Below are 24667 nucleotides of genomic sequence, written 5' to 3' on the forward strand. Positions count from 1 at the left end.
TAGATACACTTTAGATCTGCCAAAAATTGTACTGAGTTAGTAGGAAACAGTAATTCATGAACAGAAGTACTGTTTGTACATTCTCAAGTAAAATTCAAAGAACATGCTTTTGATGATATCTTGGAGTAAAGGATGACTTCTGCAAAAGGGATGTAAGGAAAGGAAACCAATAGAAGCTTGGTGATACGGTGAAAAATTATGGATTAAATGTATCAGAGCTGTTGCTAAGAGGAACTGACAGAGCTGCTGAGATAGCTCAATGACCTGATTAAGACAGTAGCGAGAAACCATGTTCTCTGTCCACCTCTACAAGATTTTATCATGAATTATTTTATTAACTTGGTATATAGAGACTCCCTCCTTAAAATAGATCCCAGATTGCCATGTAGGCAATCCTGAGGAATATACATAGATACCATTAAGCCTCATTACTTTTATGAAATTGAAAATAATAACATTCATAGGCGTGTAGGCTAAAACTGAACAGTTAAGAAACATTAAATTAAATATTATATAGTTGTAATGCAAGAAAAAATACCCGAAATGTTTTTGTCTCCAGAAAATTTCAGATTATTATAGAAGGTAATCATTAAAGTGTGAAAACATCTTACACTGACTTCTGGACATATAATAATCTCTCTTCCTCAATGACCAACACTTTCATTTATCCGTTGACTCCCTACAAATTCTTCAAAATCCCTGAAGTTTGGGAGGAGTGTCTTTATTAGCTTATATTTTCAACAAGCTTAAATTGACCCACCCTATTAAATTCACAAACAGGCCTTTATATACCCTCTTCTCAACATAACTCCTTAGAAGTTGAGCGAGTTTTCTAGTTTCTATCCATTCCTATAACACATAAAATGAAGTCTTTCGAAGATACGTTCCTTTAAGAACACTTACATCCTGATATTCTAACACAGAAATCCTTGTTTCATTTCATTCTCAAGTAAATATTGCAGAATGCAGTTTGTCTTAATGAATTACTTTTACAGGGTATAATATCTTTCAACTATTTTACTCTTGTTCATTCATCCTGTAATTATTTCATGTGCATCCAGTCCATGATACTGCATATCATTTGCTTGAATACCATGAACAGGAAAGGAGCTTGACAGCCCAGTATAAAAGCTGACTATTCCTTAGTCCTATCCTCTCATTTTGCGTTTTCTTTTCAAAACTCTACTTCATGTTTCTCTGTTTGCATTGCATGCAGTCAAAAAAAGAAAAGAAAACAGATTTTAGTATCTGAAGGTTCAACATCCTGTCAGTAGAGTTCAGAGAAAAAAAAAAAAAAAAAGAAGAAAAAAATCACAACACAGAGAAAAAGGAAGTTAACATGGGAAGGTCTGAAGAGGAGATGTAAGAAGATGTGTTAGAGGGGTACTCTCCTTGAGTTCTGAATCTTGTTCTACCGACTGTGTTACAGCTTTTTTTATTTCTGCCCAGTGCTTACAGTTGCATAGATGATCGGTAGCAAACTGTGGAGAATGTAACTTAAGAAAAAATCCAGTCCATTCAATTATTTTCCATTTGCATGTGGAAACATTCCATGTCCATTATTTCAAAGCACACAGAGAGCAGTTCTCACAACCCCGCCTATTAAAGAATAGATGGGAATGAATATATATCATCTGTTAAATTTGCTGAAAACACGTTACAATGTACACTATCAAAAGAAAGGTGTTTTCTAAAAAAAAAAAAGTCACACTCATTTCTCTGTCCGTGAGAAACTAAGAGCAGGATGGCAAAGGGTGTTTACACAGGCACTCAGCCAGGAAACTGTGTGTTTTGCACAGATACAGCCGTTCAGGGAGCACATCTCTGATTTTCGTGAGCTCCCTCCCTCTCTTCTCATAGCCCTGTAATTATACCGAGAAATCTACGTGTAGGTGACAAAATACATACGGTTCTGCACCATCTATTAAAACGCTGCCTCTTTCCTTTAGGTAAGTGCTACCACACCGAGGCCATTTGTAGGAATTTTGCCCGGCAAAGATAAACAAATGCAAAGCCCCTTAAGGAAACACATGAACTGCAGGATAGTTTCACAGCGCATCGTGAAAAATCTGCATGATTTCGAAAAGAATTCTGTATGAACCTTCAGTGAAACGCAGCATTGCTTGTTAGCAGGCTTGATGGAAAACCTGGTGAGACAGAAAGTCTTGTCACTTTATTTGCATGTGCTTTCCTGCATCTTAAGTTGCAGCTTAGGATCCCTGAGGATCATGTGAGGGTCGGTTCTATATTGGAGCTGTGCTATAGTGCTGGGAGTGTGTAAGCCCAGCAGCTGCGTAGTGTTCTGGTTGCTGCTTTCCTGTGCTAAGCTGATTTACTTGTTTAAGGTCTGACCTCATCATCCTGTCAGTATGGATTCCCACCTATACAGCTAGCAGCAGCTCAGCATCGGCGCGAGGAGCTGGCAGTATATTAATCAGAAGAGAGAGGGAGAGAGCTACCGGTATTTGTTCTTTTGTTGTCTTTTCTTAAGAAGAGGAGTTGAAATACAGATAACAAAGAATCCGTTTCCTTTTTAAAAGAATAGGCTTTTGTCTTTTTTTTTTTTTTTTTTTTCCCCCCCTGGAAAAAATGTCAGTATCTGGAAAGAAAGAGTTTGATGTGAAGCAGATCCTGAGGCTCCGCTGGAGGTGGTTCAGTCACCCCTCGCAAGGCTCCGCAGGCACGGGGGGCTGCCATCAGCAGGAAGGATATGAGCACAGAGGGACACCGGTTCAGAACAGGTTGAAGAACCACTCTCGGGACAGAAATGGGCTGAAGAAAAACAGCAGTCCTGTCCACCACAATATACTGGCACCCGTGCCAGGTCCAACCCCAGTGCACCACCGGTCTATTCAAACCTGGCATCAACAAAATCTCATAGAACAGCTTCGATCGAATGAGGATATTCCCAAAACAAGCACAGAGGAAAACTGTGTCAAAGAAGATTCAAGTAAAACCACACAGGAGTTGCAGATGATCACAGAAGAAAATTCAGATGAATCTGCAGAGAGGTAAGAGTTTTAAAGTCTGCACTTAGAAAGCCATACTTCTGTCCAAGTTATTCCCTAAAACTCTTTGTTTTTAACCAGAGCTCCTTACTGCATTAATCTCCCTTTATATGTGCACGCCCACGCTCAAATGAATAGGAACACATTCACATTAAAAAAATGAACAGGAACATTGTAAAGAAATTTTGATCTTTGCTTAAGATACATCATTTCATAACTATTCCATAAAAATAAATTCTGCCGGTTTGTCAAATTTTCTCTATTATGGTTTACAGCATATTAATTTTGGGGGGTCTTGATTTATTATGTTTGAGTGCGATGAATAATGAGCCTTTGGAAATCCTGTCCTCATTCTGACTTTATCAATGGGTGCAACTTTGACAAATGGGAACTGCTGGAGGTGCACAGTCTGTCTGGTTGCCATCGATCTGTCAAATTTCTCACTGCTTTTTTTTTACTGCCTGCTTGACAAGTATAATTAACCTCGAATTAAGTGGAAAGGAAGCATCGTTACTTGCCTTTTTTAAAGGTTTATTTGAAATCACATTACTTTTAAAGCTTGTTTGTTATTCTAAGACAAATACTTTCTGCAAGGTCAGGTGAAAAAACATTACAGCTATGAGACCTTAAAGGTGTAAGCACAAAGGAAGAGCTATTTTTAAGATGTTAATACAGAGAAGAATATATTAGTACCAGCTATTTGATTAAGCATGCCTTTTATTTTTTTATTATTTTTTTTTCAAAATTGATGTCGGTATTATTAGTTTATACAGCAACGATTTTACCCCACCTTGGACTCAAGTTATGCATTTATAATGTGATTATTTGCACCATTTGATAAGATGGTCATCTCATGAGATTGCCATTGATGAGATTGGGAATAATTTAGGTTTCTTATATTGTATTTAAATACAAATCTATCTTAAGGTTACAGTTTCTCTCACTAAATCCAAAGCTGACAGTTTGTGTAATTTTAGCAGTTATTATTTTTCAAGTTGTACATCTGGTGTAGGGAACATGTGCAGACTGAACAAAAAAAATGCATTCCAAAATATCATTTTGAAAATGGTGCTAGGAGTCAATATGTACTACATAAAATCATTACAGAATAAAATCAGTGAGGTAGGAATGTGGCAGTTCTGTATGTTTACTAGTGCACAAGTTTGTAATGTGTAAGAAGCATACTCTTAGTATAATATTTCGAATGACAGTACAAATGTCCTAAAAAAAAAGTTATTTTAGGTACACCTTAGAAAGAAAGTAAATTTAACTTGAAAAAAAATAAAGAACACTGAGAAATCAGAATGAGATTCTAAATCAGATGAAGAAAAAGGTAAAAAAAACACATAATCAATTCAATTTGGAAGGTAACAAGCCACTGTCTTCTAAAATAAGATGTAACATTTTCTCCAGCTATATACATACTTTCTGCTAAGACCTCATGAAGCTGTGTGCCTTCATATTAGTGCAAATTTAAGTTCTTCTCTTGAGCTGTTTAAATTTGCAGCTTTTAGAAAAGTTTTGGGAATATATCTTATAAAGTACTGTGATACTAAAATGAGTGTATTTTCTGTAAAGTTATCAGTAAAAGCTGGTTAGCTTTTTTGTTGTAGGTTAAAACCTATCTTAACACACAAGGCTGAATTTGTAAGAAATTGTTTAGAAAGTGATTCACGATTACGAGTTTCTCTATAATTAAAATTTTATTTCCAGAAAGTAAAATAGATCATCAAAGACACCTTAACATAGCTCCGATTTCTTAAATATGTACCAACAGAAATCATTAAATAAATCACCATTCTCTTCCCCCATAGCATCCAGCACAGGCCACACATGAATTAATATGTTAATTGATCAGGTAGAAATGAAATATTGAGAAGAAGAAATGAAGAGAAGCAGCCTTATATCTATCTATATCTGTATCTATATCTATATGTGTATCTATATCTAGTTGCTGGATATATTTTCATCTCTTCAGAACAATGCCTCATCTTATGCCTTTGAAATCATCCTTGTAAATCATTTTGGGCCTCCTTTTTCTTTAGAAGTTCCAAATAGTCCCAATCTATTGTAGTCAACAGGATCTGGTAGTAATTAACGCATCTGAAAAATGAGGCATTTGCAGGATCCCCTGAGTCCCTCTCCTTCCACTGTTAAAGCCACTGCTTAATGAACTATACAATTATTGCAGCTCTTTCACTTTCATACCTGAGGACACCAAAGACAACCTCATAGAAATTTGCCTCTTATTCCACAGAAGGAATTGTATCTTCAGAGTGACTGTCTCTAATCCAGTGAGTTCACCTGTGCCTGTAGAAGTCTCATTTTTAGCTGGACTCTAAAGCAGGACACTGCTACGTGTCACTTGGACATTGCAAAAAGCAGAAAAGGTTAGAAAACCAGGCCAACACCTTGATCTTGAGCACACTGTGAAAGTTTCTACTAGCAGCTTAATGCTTCCTACCAAAAAGCTTTTTAAACATGAAATCAATGTTCTTAATTTCTTTGGAAAATCTTGAGATGTTTTTCTCTAGAAACCTCAGGACTTAACATTGCCAGTGATGCAAACATAGCACCCCGGGGTTTGATGAAACGAGACTTGTTTATTGGGAAGGAAAGGTAAATAAGAAAGTTCCAAATAATAGTTCCTTTTTGAATATACTATCAGCAATACACTTGTTCTGCTTGCTTTATTCTTTTTCGGTCCTCCTGTACCCAAGTTAAAGGGTGCCTAAAGGACCCTTTCTGACCTACAGGCTTGTTCCTCAATGATATCCCATGACAAATGACAAAGTAAATGAGAGCTTAAGTCACCAAAACTCATTAGTTTTGTAGCAACAGTAGCCAGTTAAGATGTGACCAACCAACAAATGCTAGGTGCATAACAGATAAAGGAATTGCTTTTTGGCTCAAGGTTAAGTAAAGCCTCCCAGCGTGCCTGGGGACTGTCTTATCCAGTGTTGCTAAGGGAACATGCTCAACAGGTAGCAAACAGTCTTCTGGAAGCAGCTAAAATGATGGGCCTTGACCTGTTACGAGATCCTTATGAAAGTTACAGCTGTAGTTTTGAAAAAACCTGACAGTGGAAGATACACATTTCATTGACCCAGTCTGCTTCCCACCGATCTACTCCTCGAACGAGGACTGGGACCTTTTAACGGGTGAAAACCAGAGAAACGAGCTAAAACTTAACTAGATACTAACTTATTTTGTTTATTTGTACACCGTATTTCCCACTATAAAACATTATAGTATCACTGAGATGGTCAGAAAGCTAAACCCACAGAACATGGCCATACAAATGAAGAGCAAAAACCTTCACAAATTTTAGGTTTGGCTTAAAGCGAGTAGGAGCTTAAGAGAACTCTGAAACAATGCATGGTAAATAAACTGTGAATTGCTTCTGATTCAGAAGGCATGGTTGTGGATTTTCGTGCACTTTAGCTGAAACTGAAAAAGCAATGATACCTCCTAACGAGAAGACTCCATGATCTTTAATTACCTCTGTTACTTCCTTCGACAAAGTTTGGACTCACAGACATGACTGTATTGACCTTTCCACAGGAGCACTATGCCCAGTACTTATTAAAGTTATGCTACATGGCCACGTCAATTTATGCATGCTTGCAGGGAGTTATAGCATGATTCTATAAGTATACTATTGAAGACCATGTGTGCTGGTAAAGTATGTGTGTACCTATTTTCCTAGTTCCTCAAAGGCAGTTAGATTTCAATAATGAATGTAGAATCCATTCATCATTTTTCCCTCATGCATTTTTTCTAATTATGCGACTGAAAAATTGCTGACAAACCCTAGTTTGGTTGAAAAACTAGTTTTGCTAAAGATACATGCTTTCTAATTTCCCACATGAGGCGAAATATACTTCTAATTAATTTTAATAGAATCTTTTGATGTCATAATCCAAACAATTGGTACTGATGGAAACAGGTATTCGGGAGTATCCTCTTATTTGAAGCAATGCATTTTCTGTAGCAACTATGATGTTACACATATACACACATACATGACTATTTTGGATATTATTCCCCATATGAGGGTTTTCCCAGAGTTCTACTTTTATTTCCAGTAACAGATAACAGCCGTGGTTCACAATTCAGTGTGAAATAAAAGGTACCACAAGGTAAAAATACGTCTGTAATTGTTGCAGTATCCCAGAAGATATTGAACAGGTGGAAGTGAATAAATCAGTGTGCAGTGCCTGACCTCAATTTCTTGCACATACAATGTCATTTTTTTGGTTAGCTATTGTGGCACAGATCAAGGACACATGCTGTCATGTTTTCTTCTGCTGAGCACTTTTTTAGGGAGAGCCATTACACTACACATTCATCATGTCCTCTGAAGTTTGTAACACACACTCACCAAAAGGATGTCACCTTAATTTTCCAATACAAAAGGCCATTTCCAAAACAGAAAATGTGATAATTTTCCTAGTGAAAATGGAGCATATGAATTATTCTATGAAAACACTGGTGAAACCAGAGTGAGAGGATTTTTTGCATTAAGAGTACAGCTCTGGGTATCCAAAAAATCAGAGTCCAACCACTGCTTCCTGAGAATGGATGATAATGAATGACAATGCATCTAGCAAATGGAAGGACTACGATGTATCCTTTGCACAGAAGATGATAAAGTGCTGCATTCAGAGTAGTAAGTACATCATGACACTATTTTCCTCTCATGAGTAAGAATTCAGTTTCATGAACTCTCTCTGATGCCTAAGGCAAAAATTTAGAAATTATTATTCCTAATCTCACGCCGCAGCAGCCTTTATTTTTAAATGAAAACATAAATGCTCCAATACTATTTTCACTGAACTTCCAACATTCTGAAAAAAAGACACTCAAAAGTGTTAACTTTCGCAGATAAAAGGTTAGCAAACATAAAAAAAGAACACTGGACATCTAGTCAGATGGCATGTCAATCCTCCTATGACAAAGTTGGGTCAGCCATGTTTAGGTGCTTCCTTGGTTATCTGTAGTACAATTTAAGCTCATTATTTCCTTGATATTTCCCCCACGGATATAGATAGGATATTGTTCCCCTTATTCTTATTCCTGCACTATTCTTTTCAGCATTCGTTTCTATATTTGAAAATTGCAATAAGTCTAAAGTGCTGCAGTTCTTGCAATCTTTTTTTCAAAAGTCCAATGCTAGACAACTATGATCATTTTCGTTGCTCTCCTGACTTTCTCCAGCGTGCCTGCGTGTACTCGCAGCACTGTGGTCAGACCTGGCTATGATCTGATTAAAGCAGATAAAGTGAGGGCAGGATCACTCACATGTCATTCAGACTGAAAATCTGTTTGAATATCCTGCTCGGTGTTTTTTTTGTCAACAACATGGTGCTATTGCTCGTGCCTGGCTTGTGATTCATGTGAAACTCCTGACCCTGTACCAAAGACCTGTTCCCTAACCATCTGTACATTTTTGCAGTTATTTGTTCCTAAATACAGTACTTTACACAAATAAATTCCATCTTGTTTATCAGAAAATGTCTCCAATTTGCTCAGTTAATATTCAATTCTGATCTTATTCAATGTCTCAAATTTACTGATTTAATATTCAATTCTGATCCTATGCTCCAACATACTTGCAGCTCTTATCAGCTTGTCATGATCTTCAATTGTAATAAAGTTCCTATCAAAGTTTTCTCTTACGAAAATTACGAAAAGTCATAGTGGAACTTCAGTGGAAAGTTCCTTAGGAACTCAGTTTGATTTAGCTTCCTATTTATCAGTGAACCATTGATAATTACTTCAAAAGTATGATTTCAAACCAGTTTCACACCCATTCCATGATGGTTTACGGCAAACAGTACTTCAGGCTGAACTTAGTACCATATGATATGAGACTGTCAAAGAATATTCTCATGTCCAAGATACGAACGACAGCTACTTCTTTTCTATTCTTTGTAATGTCTACTACAACCTGTTAATGAAGGACTTCAGTTTATTTTGACCTGCTATGCTTGACAAATTCTTGCTGACTGTTAGTCTTCTCTTGCATTTCTAAGTGCTTAGGAATAATAATTATATTACTTTAATACTGCAGAATTTGACAAGAAGTAAAAGTTAGAAAAAAAAATTATGTTTCTGTCTTGTGAAAAACTTTGTGGTTTCTTTAATACTTACAACAATTTAATGTATACTTCAGCAGTGTATTTCAAAAAGATAATTTTATGCCAGTCTGCCATGGATAGCCAAAATGCTTCACTGCTACCGCAGGGACGAGCAAAAACTAATTGTCTTCCAAAGATGACCTTTATATAAAGGTCAAAATATGAATTTGAAATTGGAGACATTTGAAATTGGTTACTTTAGATATTGTAGCTGATCTCTGAGAAGTGATGCTTGAACAGCTCATGTGGCCTTTCAATGTTTTAGCTCCATGGAAGAGCAGTTTGCAGCGGGGGAGTGAGGGTGACGTTCTGGGCAATGATGGTTGATGAGCAGCCCATTGACATCACTGAGATGCTGCATCTGCTGGTGCCAGAGATTACTCTGGTTTTACTTATGAACTGAACAAAGGCACATGTAGCACACGAGATAATTAGTGACATTAAGCTGAATTTTAATACCATTTTACTGAAATTCACTCACAGCTCACTGGAAAAATGTAGATGAGAGTAACCAAGAAATTTTTTCCTTTCATAACTAATGTTTGCTTGTAGGAAATTTGTGAAGCTATAAGAAGTGGTGTCTGATGCAGGATTAAAATCTAAGAGTACATTAACCTTTTCCCAGGAGTCGATAATTCACAAGGAGGACTAAGACTTTTCAGGCAATGTCTGAATGTAATGAACAGTGCCCAGTGAAGTCATTCTGACTAAACAAATGCTGTTGCCTCATACAAGAACTCTTGAAACAGAAATTAGAATCAATATGTCTCAAAGACATCCTCAGCAGATTTCATTCCTACTTTCTCCTTCTATTATGACATCCTATGAGGAACTTGAAAAGGCAAAAAGTATATGAAATTAAAGTAGGCTGAAACAGTTATTAAGGAGTAAAGGAAGAAGTAGGTTTGTGTTTTGAAATTAATTTTGTATTTAGCTGGTGGAAAGAGTGGATATTTATTCAAAATATTTTTTCATAGCTACATAAATAGAATAATAGAGTAATTTAAACTGGAAAGGACCTCTGGATAACATCAAGTCTAACCTTGTCCCCCCCAGCCCCCACCAAAAAGGCTATGAGAAATAATATGACTTACTAAAAACACACAATATTTTACAGGCTATATGTTTAACATCTACAGCTTTCAAAGATGAATTATTACAGACCAGGGAAAAAAAAAAATACCATTTAATAGTAATTTAAGAAACTAGGACAGTTCTATTCATTTCAAAACAATTTCTTTATGATTCAATTATCTTCTCATTTCCACCCCATACAGCTTGCTCTCAGCAAAGACAGCTGTTAAATTACTTTTTAAAGAGTTCTTACTGTTCTTAAAATCACTTCTTACTGTCTCCAGAAAAAGTTAAGGAGATGATTAAACACATGCTACCAATGCAGAACAGTTTTTACAGACATGGTGAGCATATGCAATTGTAAAATCAACAGGGAATCGTATGGTTGTTGAAGCATTCTTGGAAAAGGGGGAGAGTTTTTGCTTGATTTGAAAGTTATAGCTAGACAGCATTCTGAAAGAAATTAAGTTTATTTTCACTGTTGTTTGTGGCTGAATTGTTTACTTTGAACTAATTGAAATACTGTAATGAGGAACATTACTAGAATCTTTCACATTTAAAGAAACAAAGGGATTTGTTTGTTATAATCAAACAGCTGAGTTAGCCCAATTTATACCAATTTGGCTTAGCTCCTTTCATTCTGGAAGAATGAAATAATGATACTATATTTAGAGAATGACTAGATAAGGTGATAAGATAAAGAGTATGGCTTTTGTATGGCACACCTATAGGTATGCAGGCTAAATGAATACAAAAATGAAGCTGAAGTACTGTCGGGGTTCACAGAAAGAGCTTAAGGTAAGTATAGGAAATATACTTCAAAACTAATCTCTAAACCAAAGCTATAACAAAATTTCCTCCTCTGTGAAATCAGATTCCACCCCAGTGTCTCTGTCATCAGATATACCGGCACAAGAACTTCCCACACAGTTCTGACAACAAATCTTCTCCCAGTCCACCCCTTCCCTCCTTCTCCAAGCAAATGCTTAATAGTCAAAACAATTTAAAGCTAATTAAAATAGATAGAATAAGACCTTAGAGCCTGATTCTTTCAAACTATTCTTTTGGAATTCTACAATTATTAACATATAGCATCTTTCATGTCATTCTAGTAACTGTTCCCATTCTATATGATAAATCAGGATTTTTCACTAAAACTGTCTGCTGCTCTCAGGTAGCAAGAAGGACAACTCAAAGTATCTGAAGATACACCCTCAAACTCAAGCTCTCTCATCCTGCTTCTAACTTTTAAAATGTATGACTTTATGACTAGCTGCATTAGGGTCTGAAAATCAGTATCCATGGGTTATGTCTCAGATTTATTGCTTGCTTCTTACATAAACTCAGAGAAGCCATTTAGCCTCTTGGGATCGCAGTTTGCTCATGTTAAGATAGCATTTGCTACCCATTTGCCAAGGGACACAATAAGAACTGATCAGTGTTTTCAAGGACCAGAATTTGCCTACAAACTGCTACTACAATGCAGAGTGGAATGCATATACATTATGATTGATGTATTACACTATATAGTTGCACAGCTTATCATCTCGTGACAATAATACCACAAAAATCAAAGTCTACTACTTTAACTAGAAGTTTCCTGTTACAATAAGCAGTAAAGACCACCAATCTATTTGCAATAAAATGTTTTCAACTGCAAATGTAAAAAGAATACATTTGATAAAGTGGACAGCCACTGCCAACATTTGCTATGCTTCGGTTTACCTGATAAATTAGAAGTCAAGAGGAAGGGAGGCATTCTTGCAAGAAATGAGCACTTTCAAAGCCTGTTCATTTTAACAGAAGTTGAGAAAATGAAGAACCCTTTTGAACTGGGCAAACATGCCTTGATTTAAATGGAAATTGTGAGCAAACCACTAAGAAATCCTAGGAGTTGGAGGAAAGCTATTTTAAGCTATTACATATGGTTTGCGTTGCTAGGGAAACCTCTTTTACAGTGTTCATTTAGCACAGATGCTCAGGAAAGCTCTGTGTCTCCATGTCATACCGTTTCAGAATGCTTCAGAACATGAAGAAATAGAGATGCACATATACACACGTGCAGACAAAAAATATCTCTGTAATTTTATCTTAGTCATGCCCTACGTCTTTGGTGGAAGTTAGTTCTTTCCATTTCTGCCATGACCACAGTGATAAATCAAAAGCTTTGTCATTAAACCCCTCGGTTTCCAGACTGGGGATATTTGTTCCAACATTACCTTTGGTTTTGATCCATTTGTGCTCATATTTTGCACGGCCATATGTTTACAGCGAAAGATGTGCATTTGCCATTTCTGTAGTGGCAACGCAAGAAGAAAGATCAGCTCTGGTGACACCATTTCTGGCCCATCCTTTTGAATCTAGGGCAGATGTGACTTGCCAAAAGATATCATATAACCTGCTCCATGTAAGCTTTACCACCACAGTGCTCTGCATTCTCTGTTTGCCTCTTTAGTGCCCAGGCAGGTGACAGCCTGGAAGGCGGTTGCAGTCTGCCATGACCAGAGACACACCTGACTCTCTGTTGAGCATGAAAATATATAGAATCATAGAATGGTTAGGGCTGGAAGGGACCTTCAAAGGTCATCTAGTCCAACCCCCCTGCAAGGAACAGGGATATCTCCAACTAGATCAGGTTGCTCAGGGCCTCGTCCAACCTGGCCTTGCCTTTTCTTCTCTTTTTCAGAGAGCAACAGCTCCAGAAATCTAGAAGACATAGGATTTGAATTATTGAAAAATAAATTTCAAATTTTGCAATGTTTCAGTTTCTCAGTTTTAAGAGACCTTGTCTATAATTTGGGCAATGGCACAATACTACTGTGTGCCATTACTCAGTCTTGGTGCACTCTTGGATGCCACTACAAAGAGGGTGCATCCTCACTGTCCACCCAAGCAAGGTATTTCAAAATTTATTTTTGCTACAAAATAATTTCGTTTGGAGTAACCGATGAAAACCATCAGTTATTTTGGACATCACCACTACAGCTTTCTGCAGAAAGTTCTCTATTTTGTCCAGCACACAGGAGAATTTTGTACTTCTTTTCTGAGTCATGAAGTGTAATTCAAAACATATGTAAACACTGAACTATGATTATATCAAGAGTTTTAAAACAAACATACATAAATGTCTTTTAGAATAGTATTTTGTAAAAAGCAGTTAAACACTAAAATGGTTGTTCTGAGTCATGATTTTCATGACTGTCTCACAGAGAACACTCACAGAAGATTGCCTCCAGTCTATCCAGCTGGTCATTCAGTTTACAGAAAACTACGTGTAAAGCCAGAAATTCCCTCCTGTGTCATCACTTGCACCCACCTCCACCTCCCTCTATGTGTTAGAGCAGTGGCTTAGGATGGACTTTTGATCTTTGTCTGAGATGCTTGACCTAGTAAAATCATCCAGCAGTACAGTCAACTCTGTCTCTTGATATAGCTTGTCGTGGTGGATTTACAAGCAGTGTAAGACAGCTTCCTAAGGACTCGGTGTTGTGATCATGCAGGAGCCAGACTGTTCAACCAGAACACAACGAAGCAGTGAGAGAAGCACAGAAGGGAAGAAGGTTGTAAGTCAGGACTAATTTTTTTGGTCTTAATTTGCTTTTTTCATTCACTTCAAGGATCCTAAATTCATCTATAAAAGAAATTTAAAGTGGCTTGGTGTTACAACAGGCCAATAAAGTTGCTCGGCGTGAAGGTCTCATGGGATGCCACAAAGCAGTAAAGCTCATATGTGCCTCTTACTTTCTCACTCAATATATAGCTCAATTACTAGTCAGCTGTTTAAAGTTTTCTTATACTTTTTCACTTAGTGTTACAGGGAATTCAAACTTGAACTTAACACAACTAGTAAAGGGACAAAGTCAGGACTGGAAGGACAGTTTGGCCTGTTCAGTGGAGCAATAAAGCTCTGATACGTTTACTAGCAAGCTATTGAGCTTTTACTTTTCATATAAAAATCTGCAATTATTTCCGCATATATTTTAAACAATACATCAGAATGATACCTCATCTTTGAATTTCCACAAGCTGTTTTCTTTTAAGTCTATACGGTTTCTAAAACATCCTTTGCTGTTCTCCATATGTCAAGCCATTAAGTGAAAAGACTGTTATTTCACTTTTACGGGCTACTGCTGTGACATTTCGTGAGTCAATTGATGGCAAAACCCACAAATTTTTACCTTTTCTAATAAGTAGCTGTCAATGATAACCATATTTTAAAATACTTTTGGAGAATAACATAGCTGAAATGTGAAATTTCTAACCTCTAGACTCCTTTCTCATCTGTTATGTTTTTAATTCTACAAACTGTTGCTGAGGTCTTTTCAATTTTCCTATACCTCAGATATTCTCTTTCAAATGCAAAACCAGTTTTTTATAGAGAGGAAAAATTTGGAATATGTTAAGGTGATCTGTATACTCATGGAAAGATAGAAAGGTAAGACCCCAGCAAAAAAGGGTCCTGACCCAGAAGTAGCATAAATATAGTTTCAGCTTTGCCTGTTCAACTTAATATATCAAATTTCATGTTGAATTTGGAGGGAACGTCAATTTTATTCAATAAAGGGGTGTTTGGCAGACAATGTCTAGCAAAAGGTGGGCAGAAAGGCTGACCTACCCTTAAAACATTTGATTATCTCTCATTTGATCTTCTCGTTGGTGGAAACATGGTCAGTAGGAATACAGTAGAATATATTTTATGATATTGCACAAAGATTAAACAACTAATAGCAGTTTTCTACAGTCATAAGAGAAAACCATGTGAGAAACTGAGAAATTTCCCAAAAGGAAAGTTAAATCATCATAATTTCCGTGGAGGGGAGCATCAATGTTTTCAGGACAACCTTAAAACATTTAGATGGTAACAGGTAAGTGTTTACATTAATCTATTGAAAGCCTTTTTACTCTCCAGTTGAAACCCTCATTAAGTATATTATTTCCTTTTTTTCATATTACCAGGAGTCATAGGATCATAAGATCACAGAATAACTCGTGTTGGAGGGGATCTCAGGAAGTCTCTAGCCCAACCCCTACTCAAAGCAGGGTCAGCTGTGAGATCAGACCAGGTTGCTCTGGGCTTTATCTAGTTGAGTCTTTAAAACCTCTAAAGATGGAAACTATATGACCTGGTGAATAGTCTTAAGGCGTATCTTGTAGCATCTTTTCACTGAAACAATACAGACTGCAAGTGACCTAAATAATGGATTCCTTCTTCAGGAGGCAGAAAACACTGGTTTTTCTATCAAGATGAGATGTGATAGCGTATTATCGCATGCTTCATTTAGTTATTGTTACATCACAACCTCAGCAAAAGTTGTAATACATATTTTATTGAATAAATGTGATAAAGTTGCTCTGTTATATTTTGTAAGATCACACTCTAACGTGATTTTGCCTCCCTCCAGCCTAGAATAGTGAATAGTACAGGCACTCCAGGAAAAAAATCTGTTATAATAATACTATAAGCAATATTTTCTGCAATTTGTATCAGTTCCACTTGTACTGTTCAGCTTGCCTTTATTTTTCTTTTAATTTCATATACTACTTTTATTTAGATTTCATGGTTTTATTCTTATTCAATTACAGTGAGCTGATGTTGACATAGACCCTGGCTTATTGGAGCAGTTATCACTATTACCTGCCAGGATAAATGCCAAGTCACAAATGGTATCAAAAGTACTGGTTTTCTTAAGACATGTTGTCAGAAATAGTGTTAAATACACTCAATGCTGTAAAATAAAAGCAGACCTAATAGCCTATCTACAAAGGTTGTAGAGACAATTCTATAATACAAAGATGCTATGGACTCATGAATAGAGGCTTCCTCAAGAAGCAATTTTTGTAAGTTACTTTCTCAAAAACATACTTTTCTGAGTGAGCATACTGAATGTTCAGTGGACATTAATTTCTGACATTAACCAAAATGCATATAATCATGAATACTAAGCTCTTTCTTGGCTATTAAAAAAGTGAAAGTCAATGACCAAGGATAAGAGCAGGAGATAAAGCACATTAGACTACGTAATTTATAACATTAACAATTTCTTTCAGTACCTATGAAAGGGTATTCAGTGTATGCTGGTTTTATTGTACAGACTTGAAAGCAAATCCAGTCAATTGAGCCAGATATGAATACAACAGGCAAAGTTATTTCAATACCCTTCTAGACCTAGGTTTTAGTTATGTTTTCTGACACAGAAAACCAGAAGATAACAACTGGCTGGAGAATACTTTGGAATCAGAATATCTGTACCTATGAACACATAGAACTATTTGGCTATAACAGAGGGAAACACTCTAATTACACAATTAAGAAAAGAGAGGGATAGACCACAGATAAAATTATGTAGCTAACAAAACCTCACAGAATAGAAAACTTCAGTCTACCCCTCAAGTGTGCTTTCTATCTGTGTGGCTGACCATATCTTTGTACATATTCTCACTATTTGTATGTACTATGTACTGTTTGTACATATTCTCACTATCTAACTATGACAGTGCACATCGACTAAATAGATTACAAAAAAAAAAAAATCACACACTTCTTTCCATTGCAGTAGTGTTTAGCCTTGAATGAGGTATCCCAGAGATCAGCTGTATCAGGTGAGGAGATATTTTGGAATAAGCCCGTAGAATTACACATGACTGGGGAAGTGTCACATACAGTGAAATTTAAAGTGGTGCCTTCAGCTGAAGTGGAGATTATCATGCTTTCCCGTTTAAGTGAAACATAAAGTCTTGTTATTGCTTAGTGAAAATCTAAAAAGATGAAAGTAGAACAGAAAAAGATGCAAAAAATGAAATGCTCATGGCAAGCACAAGAATGGAGCCCCTTTGCGTTTGATGAAGTACAAAAAAAGAAGTGAGAAGTATGTACCAAGGTATTACAGCAGTGATTGGAGTTTTCATTAAATCAAGCTGTCTTAAAAAAATCTCACAGCAGTATCTATAGCTGATTAGCTGCAAGGCCCAAAACAATAGGGGAAAGGATAGTTGCTGTAGAGACTGTTACTCTCTGGCTTCTCAAAATTCTGTTCACTGGAGACGGAACCACTTCATATTCATTTTTTTCTTATACTTGTATCTCCCAAGCTCCCCTTTGTTCCACTTTTGCCAACAAACCTGAAAGGGGATAGTGTAAAGCAGGTCTTCTTCCTCACGATCTCTCCCATCAGGAATCTTTCTGAAAGGTGCTTAATGAAGTAAGAAATACAGACTTAATCAGTTTAATCTGGCAATAATCATGCTTGGATTTAAAATAATCTTTTTTTTTTTTGCCATTGGCTTGTATTTTAAATCATAGAATCATAGAACGGTTTGGGCTGAAAGGGACCTCAAAGATCATCCAGTTCCAACCCCCCTGCCATGGGCAGGGACACCCTCCACTACACCAGGTTGCCCAAAGCTTCATCCAACCTGGCCTTGAACACTGCCAGGGATGGGGCAGCCACAGCTTCTCTGGGCAACCTGTTCGAGTGCCTCACCACCCTCAGAGTGAAAAATTTCTTCTTTTGTTTTGTCTGTCCTCTAAATAAAAATGCCACAAGCTCATGTCCAGCATTTAGTCATTACTTTTCATTTTGTACATTTTGACAGCCTGAGATAGTGCTATATCATGCCTTCTGGTCACATCGTTTTCTGTTCTTTAGAACAACACTATTAAATTATATAAAAATGCTATCACTAGCTACAAGAAAGTTGAGCGAGAAGTAGTCAGCCTCACTGAATATCTCCTTCATGACTTTTAATTTCTCTGCAACACAATAATTTAATATAAACATTAGTTTAGAAATCATGCATTCAGTGACGACTGCAGAACACTTCTTACACTGTTGGAGTCTGTGTTAAGACAATGAAGTATTCCTCCTAGTTTACATCGTATCACATCTCGCATGGTAAAATTCAATGTACAGTGTCTTAGTATTGATTTTCTTGTTTGTCTTAGGTAAAATGAATGTTTAAAACTGAGTTATACAACAATATTCACCATGACAGACATGCAATATTACCATACAGGGAAATACTTCCTTCTTCTGCAGGAAATGGTTGAATCAGCGCATTAATGGTTAAACATGCTGGTTTAGAGAAAAGATAGTCTTTTGGTTGCTCTAATAAATAATAACTACAGGTCCTAATTGCCACTGGTATAAACAATGGCTAATGACTTCAGTTTCTATTAAGTTGCTGGTTCCTACATCAGCATTTAACCTAGTATTTTCTAATCAATCTTTTAATATAGTTCAAAAGCATCTATCGATATCAGTGTATGGATATTGATTTTATTACTAATGAACCATAGTTACAGATTGACTTTTTGTAATTTCCTTATCCTTGTATGGCACCTGCTTAACCTTGTGTAGTTATCAAGGTGGCTATAAAGGAATGGCATGCAGACTTTAAACCCTTCAGCAGTTAGTTGTAATCTCAAAATATCTACTTTAATATCTGTGAATAGCAAGATAATAGCTTTCATATACATGCAAACAAAGAGTAAAAAGTGAACTCCAACACTGTTTATAATTTGAGAAAAAAAGACACATGGGTATTTAAGTAGCCCCCATTACATTTGGCATTGTCAGAACAAAGGTTAATTTTAAGATGGCAGTATACATAGTCGTATCTTTTTATCTGAAACTTTTCACTTCGTTGTTATTCTTTATTACATAACGTAAATGAATACAGTGCTAATTCTCCTGGACGTTAATGTTCTTGAATGGTGATTTAGAGGTGGCATTAATTTACATGATTTGTCTGAGCCACTCACTTCATCACTGTAGACAGACATCTATCTATGACAATAAAACACTCACGGATGCACTGGGCACTGTCCAGACTGATTAGATATTGCTAAAGCTCCAATTTTTAAGAGAGTATCTCATGCTATGGAAATAAGTGTTCTTAAGTCATGCCATTATAATGTTTATAGTAAAGTTTCGTATTCAGATTAGTCTGACTCAGGAAGAGAATCATTATCTAAATTGAAAACTCCTACTATATCAGCAATTTTAACACTGACAGGTCACTGCGATAAGGTCCCTAGTCACACTGTGTAATCCAGCGGCCATCAAACATCAAAGATTTGCTGATTTTTACTCCCTCAGTCCTTTATTGAATTCAACAATTTAAACTGCCTCACTAGAAACCTCTTTGCTCAGCCCATGAATGTTGCGTTTCAGCCATCAGCCTCAGGGCTGTGGATTTTACTCCCAGTGGATCTGCACCATCACCTCGAGTCCTTTTAGGAAGGCAGTGTGGGGCACTGCAGAGGCCAGTAGGGCTTCCTCCACAGCCTTTCCCAACCCCTCATTCTGACTCAAGGGAAGTGGAGGCCAGTTAACTCCTAATTTTAACGCCACTCGAAATTCGTGAATGGGTCTGCAATATATAGCTGAGCAACTTTCAAACTGCACCCCGAAACTCAGGAACAAAATCTCATAGACGGTGACTCTTGAATAGGCGTTTAGATAACAGAGAGATTTTAAAATGTTTGTCTTCAGCAGTTAAACAAAAATAATTCACATAGGACTATAGTGCAACCAAAGAAGATCTGGACCAGACCTTACTGTGCTCTTACACAGTAATAAATTACAGAAACTACTTTCTATGTACATAGGAATTTCCCATTTCTTAATTATCTGTATAAAGTAACTAGTGAGCATGAAACCACTGTAGACATAAGATGCCAATAAAGGAATGCACAAAGCTTTCAACAAACTGTCTTCCTAGTAGCAAAAGTTCAACAGAATAGATCAACAACTGAGGGAGCACCCATGCTGATAAGAACAATCTGCACAGCAGTGAGCATGGAAAATAATTTTATAATTAACCTGCTCTGTTAAAAAAATAAATATACAATTTCCAAAGGAAAACAGCTTACTAGGGAGAGTGTTTAGATCTATCCCTCTTTGTAACATGAAACCATGATGTGTCCACAGCTGACACCAGCATAAAGGACTGTGCAGTGCTTAGGGGCTCTGCAGTTTGGTTGGAGCCTCTGTTTTCCAGCAGAACTACCCCACCAAATACATGTTTTCTGTTCATATGAGAATTCAAAATATCCTAACCCAAATTCATCCTGATATGAATCATAATGGCATTCATCTGTATATTACCATGTCTAGAGGGAAGAACAACACTCAAACAGCTGAAGTACTTTCAGCAGCGTGCTGAAGCTCCTGTGTTTGATGATAGGCGCACCTATACTTGTAATCTCAAATGAAAAAAAAATATTTTAACTAATGCTAGCCGAGAAAAGTGGCAGGTTTATGTTAATATTAGAAATAAAAAAAAATTATTAAAAGCAAGCAGTTTCAAGAGCTCCAATTTCTAAATGAACTGTCAATCTGAACTTTCAGTTTAGATAGGTTAGAAGTCAGCAGTCTCTCCATTAACTTAAATAATTATACATTTCTGTTGCTTATTTCTTTAATCGTTACATTATTTTCTGTTGTTGTTACTACCTCAGCAGTCATCGACACAGTAGAAATGTTCTTAGTCTTTTGGATCAAAGTTTTTTACCCATATCCTAAAAACTTCAACACAATCTTTAGCTGTTAAATTTACAAAGAATAAGTAATAAAGGAGACAAAGGTAGTAGAAATTTTAAGGCAGAAGTCGGGACCGTTACTTATGTGGTATAAATGTATCAGCAAGCAATTAGTACAGCTGCATCAACTTCATCAATATTTTTTCTGTGTTCAGAAATGGCTTCCTAACTGAAATATTTTTCTGATTTCTCAGCCAAAGTGGTTTATCTCTAACAGATGCTACAGCCCTACGATTTTGTGTAGGAGAACAGCATTTTTCCATCTCCAGCCCTACGACATTGCCCAACAGACAGGGTCAGAGCTCCTACAGCTGCACAGGATTGAGTCTGCCTATGTGGGGGCTGACTGCAGTTTTCTTGAATAAGCAAAAACAAATGAGAGAGAGAAGAAAAAACGAGCTGCATTGTAAATATTGCTGCACAAACAAACTAAATTGATGAAGCTGCAGTTTTGTCTCATGCCTTGTCACCAGAAAGCACACACAGTGCACCACAGAGCTGAAGTCACAGTGGTGTTTTTGCCTATGATAAAGTCCTTAGGAGGTCTAATGTGTATTTACAGTGCAGAGGTAAGGTGATCCAAAATAAAAATCTGGAAGGGACACCGCTAACTGAACTGAACAGTTACTTGCTTAAACTGAATTTCACAAATACTATAGCAGAGTAATTAGGCATGTTCCACAAATATCCAAAACGGAAGTGGTCACCATAAAAATATAAACAATAGCTTTATTAGGAGCAGAAAATTTCAAATACTGCATTTTATCTCCCGGTTCTCATGCAATATTAGGCTTCTAAGCTTCCTTATCATCATAGCTTCTGTCTGATTTTTGGCCATAGGCACACTTAATGAGGCACTTTAAGAACATACCGAATTTTAAAAAGGACATGGCAAATAGATGGCATTTATGTTTTATCATGTTCTTACTAAATAACGAGGAAAATCGAATTTATCCTTTATACACTGATTAATGAAGAGCACTGTGCCGATTACTGAAGAGTACTTCATGAAGACAGAAAATAATTTCAATATAATTCAGAAATGTAAAAAATTGTGGGCCTGGAATGAAGCACAAAACTCATCACATGCATTCTCTGAATAAAGAAAAGATGAAGTTTTACCTCCAGAACACCATTTTTGAGTCACAGCTTGTTTGGTGTCCGGTATAATCTAGCAGTTACCTCGACTGTCACTTCTGAGCCTGTGTTGCTTTCAGGTAATTACTCACAGGCAAATGTGAGCAGGTGTTTGAAAAGTAAACATTTACCTAAAGTTCAATAAGGGCAAGGGTAAAGATGGCTCTGCGGAATTAAATTGTATTCTGAAAAAGTTTGTGACTTACTATTGCACATCTATCTAACAATTAAAACCTGTTTCTATCTCATGCGTGTCTGCAACAAAAATAAGGTGTAACATCAGAACCAGAATTTGCCTGGATTGCACCCAGAACATTGTTTGCCTTTGAAAGTGAATCCCTGATAAATTTTCAAGAGTAGCTATGCAAGTTGTTCATATCTCTCATATTTATTACACTTAAAAAGTGCCATCCTAGCTCAATTTTGAAAATGTCATGTGAAATAGTGTCGGAAGTCATCCAAGAGTCAAGATGACTTCTGACAACTAATGTTTTTCTCCTACTAAGCTTCGTTATCTTGTCAAAAAAAACCACAATGCGATGACATGATTCGTTCTGAACAGCAATGCTGGCTGGTATTTATCTCGTTGTTATCATCCAAATGCTTAATGATTTTTGATTATTTCTTCAAGTTTTCAGTTTATATTGTCTGTTTCAAAATTTCATGTTGCTTCTTTTTAAAAGTGGTACCGTATTTTAGCTATCCTTCACAAATCCTTACAGGAAATATCTGAAACTGTTTCACTTGGCTTTCTACCTAAGATGAAATTCATAGAGCTCAGCTACTTTGGAATCATTTAAATATAGGTTTATCTCTGCTCTCTCTAGGCTTATCCATGTTCTTAAGCCGTTATTACTAACGCTAACGGTGTTAACACAACTCAGCATCCTAGTGAACACTAACACAAAGATGACATTAAGCAACTTCGGATTCTGATTCTTCAGAACAGTTCATTGATAATTTTCCCTCCTGACTGAGTGGAAGACTAATTCCTTGGTCATCATAGGGCTAACGCTTCTTTGGAAATTCTTATTACTCAGTATTCAGATTTTGTTTGTCCAAACTTGTACACATTTAATAGAAAACATATTTCTCCATCTTCTACATGTTTCCTTTCTGAGTAGGTTCACATGAACCTTGAGTTCTCCTAATGTGTTGTTCTCAACACATTAACCCATACCCCACAGAACGAGATGTGACAGGTACATTTGCAGCTAGCTTGCCTATTTTTATACTACAGTCCACAGCATCCGTATTATAATTCAACATAAAGGCATCAGAATCAAGGATATTTTTACAATTTTCTTTCTGTAAGATACTTTCATTTCTGTCTTTTTTAGTTCACTGATGCCAACTACTATATTCTGAAGGTCAGTCTTTGAGTTCTCTGCACTGACATTCATACACTAAGGAAAATATATAAATATTTATCTTTAAATTTCTTTTTTTCCCTTCCGTAATGTACTATTGCTACCATTTTGATTCAGCTGCTGAAGATAAACTAGCAACTATAATATTAGTATGAATAAAGTTAATGGAGTACTTTTTTTTTCTTCCAGTATTTTTCAGTCTCTGAAGACCTTTGTCTTTGAAATAATTAATTATGTTAGTGGTATTTCTGCTATAGTTAAAAGTCACTCCACAAAACACGCAAAAAAAGTACCCAGGACTGAAGGAAATTATTAGACTTTAAGTCCCTGTAAATATTTGCAGCTTATAAATGATTGTTCTGCCCACGAATATATACATATTATGGGAAATTATTTATTTCAAGAAACCAGTACTGTGCATTTGCAATAGGGATGGTTGAGCATTATGCTAGTTGCTTTCTGAAAACATCAAGGAGACGTGCAATGTAATACATACTTAAATACAATACTTAGTGTGGATATAATGAATCTGAAAAAAGATATTTTTGAAAAAATAATTTTCTGAAACATGTTAAAGAACATTTGAGAGGTAAGCAGCAAAACATCAATGTTATAGAGTATGAATTTGGCATCAAGTAGCTGATGCAAAACTAACGAGCATATAATCCAATTTTGCAGCTTCTTCATTTTCAATGAAGCATTGAGGGAAAACAAACAAAAAAAGTGTAGTCATTAAACTCACTGAGACAAATTAATTTTTGTAAGCTGTAAACTACAAAGGAATAGACATCATAGGTGAACTTGATTTGCCCCTTTTTCTTAAAAAAAGAAAAAGGAAATGCATTTGAACTTGTAACAAAGAGCTTCAAAAGAAAGCTAGAGAGTTTATAGCACTGATTTGGAATATCTTACTGCGTTTGCAATTAGCAGCATAACCTGAGATTGCCCAGACAGAAACACACGTGCACGTGCCGCGCACACGCGCAGTGCGTCTGAGGACTTCAGACGTACCAGGTCTGCCGTTTCTCAGGTGACACATAGCTACATCTCAGGGCTGGCAGGACTCAGTTATACCAGAAATAATGCATCTCTGCAGACCATAAACGATCTTACATACCCAGTGAGTCTGGCAGGGCCAGGTCTGAACAAATACGTTTGACTCTGGTGCATCCAAAGGCATTGAAAACTCCATAGCACCACCTACTACAGTTAACTGTAACAAACCACAGTTTACGTGCAGTCTTACAAATGAAAACTTGTGGATACCAAACAGAAAAAAATGGAAGAAGGCATAGTAAGACCATGATCATAAGACCCTGATAATTTTGAACATTTCTGTAACGCCATTTGAACAAAAATTGTATGAACAACATGATCAGCGTTGATAACGCT

At 36.5% G+C, this 24667-nt stretch overlaps 1 protein-coding gene across 1 annotated transcript in view; it reads left to right on the plus strand.

Moving 5' to 3' along the window:
- The first annotated feature begins 2589 nt into the window (after window positions 1-2589).
- KLHL4 (kelch like family member 4) overlaps window positions 2590-24667 on the plus strand; it is a 41094-nt gene continuing 19016 nt past the window's right edge. Inside the window, exon 1 of the mRNA XM_086619511.1 lies at window positions 2590-3011. Within this exon, the coding sequence (XP_086475637.1) occupies window positions 2590-3011 (422 nt within the window). The remainder of the gene's footprint in view (window positions 3012-24667) is intronic.

This window comes from Tauraco erythrolophus, chromosome 13, assembly GCF_009769465.1.
Source record: "Tauraco erythrolophus isolate bTauEry1 chromosome 13, bTauEry1.pri, whole genome shotgun sequence".
Taxonomy (NCBI): Eukaryota; Metazoa; Chordata; class Aves; order Musophagiformes; family Musophagidae; genus Tauraco; species Tauraco erythrolophus.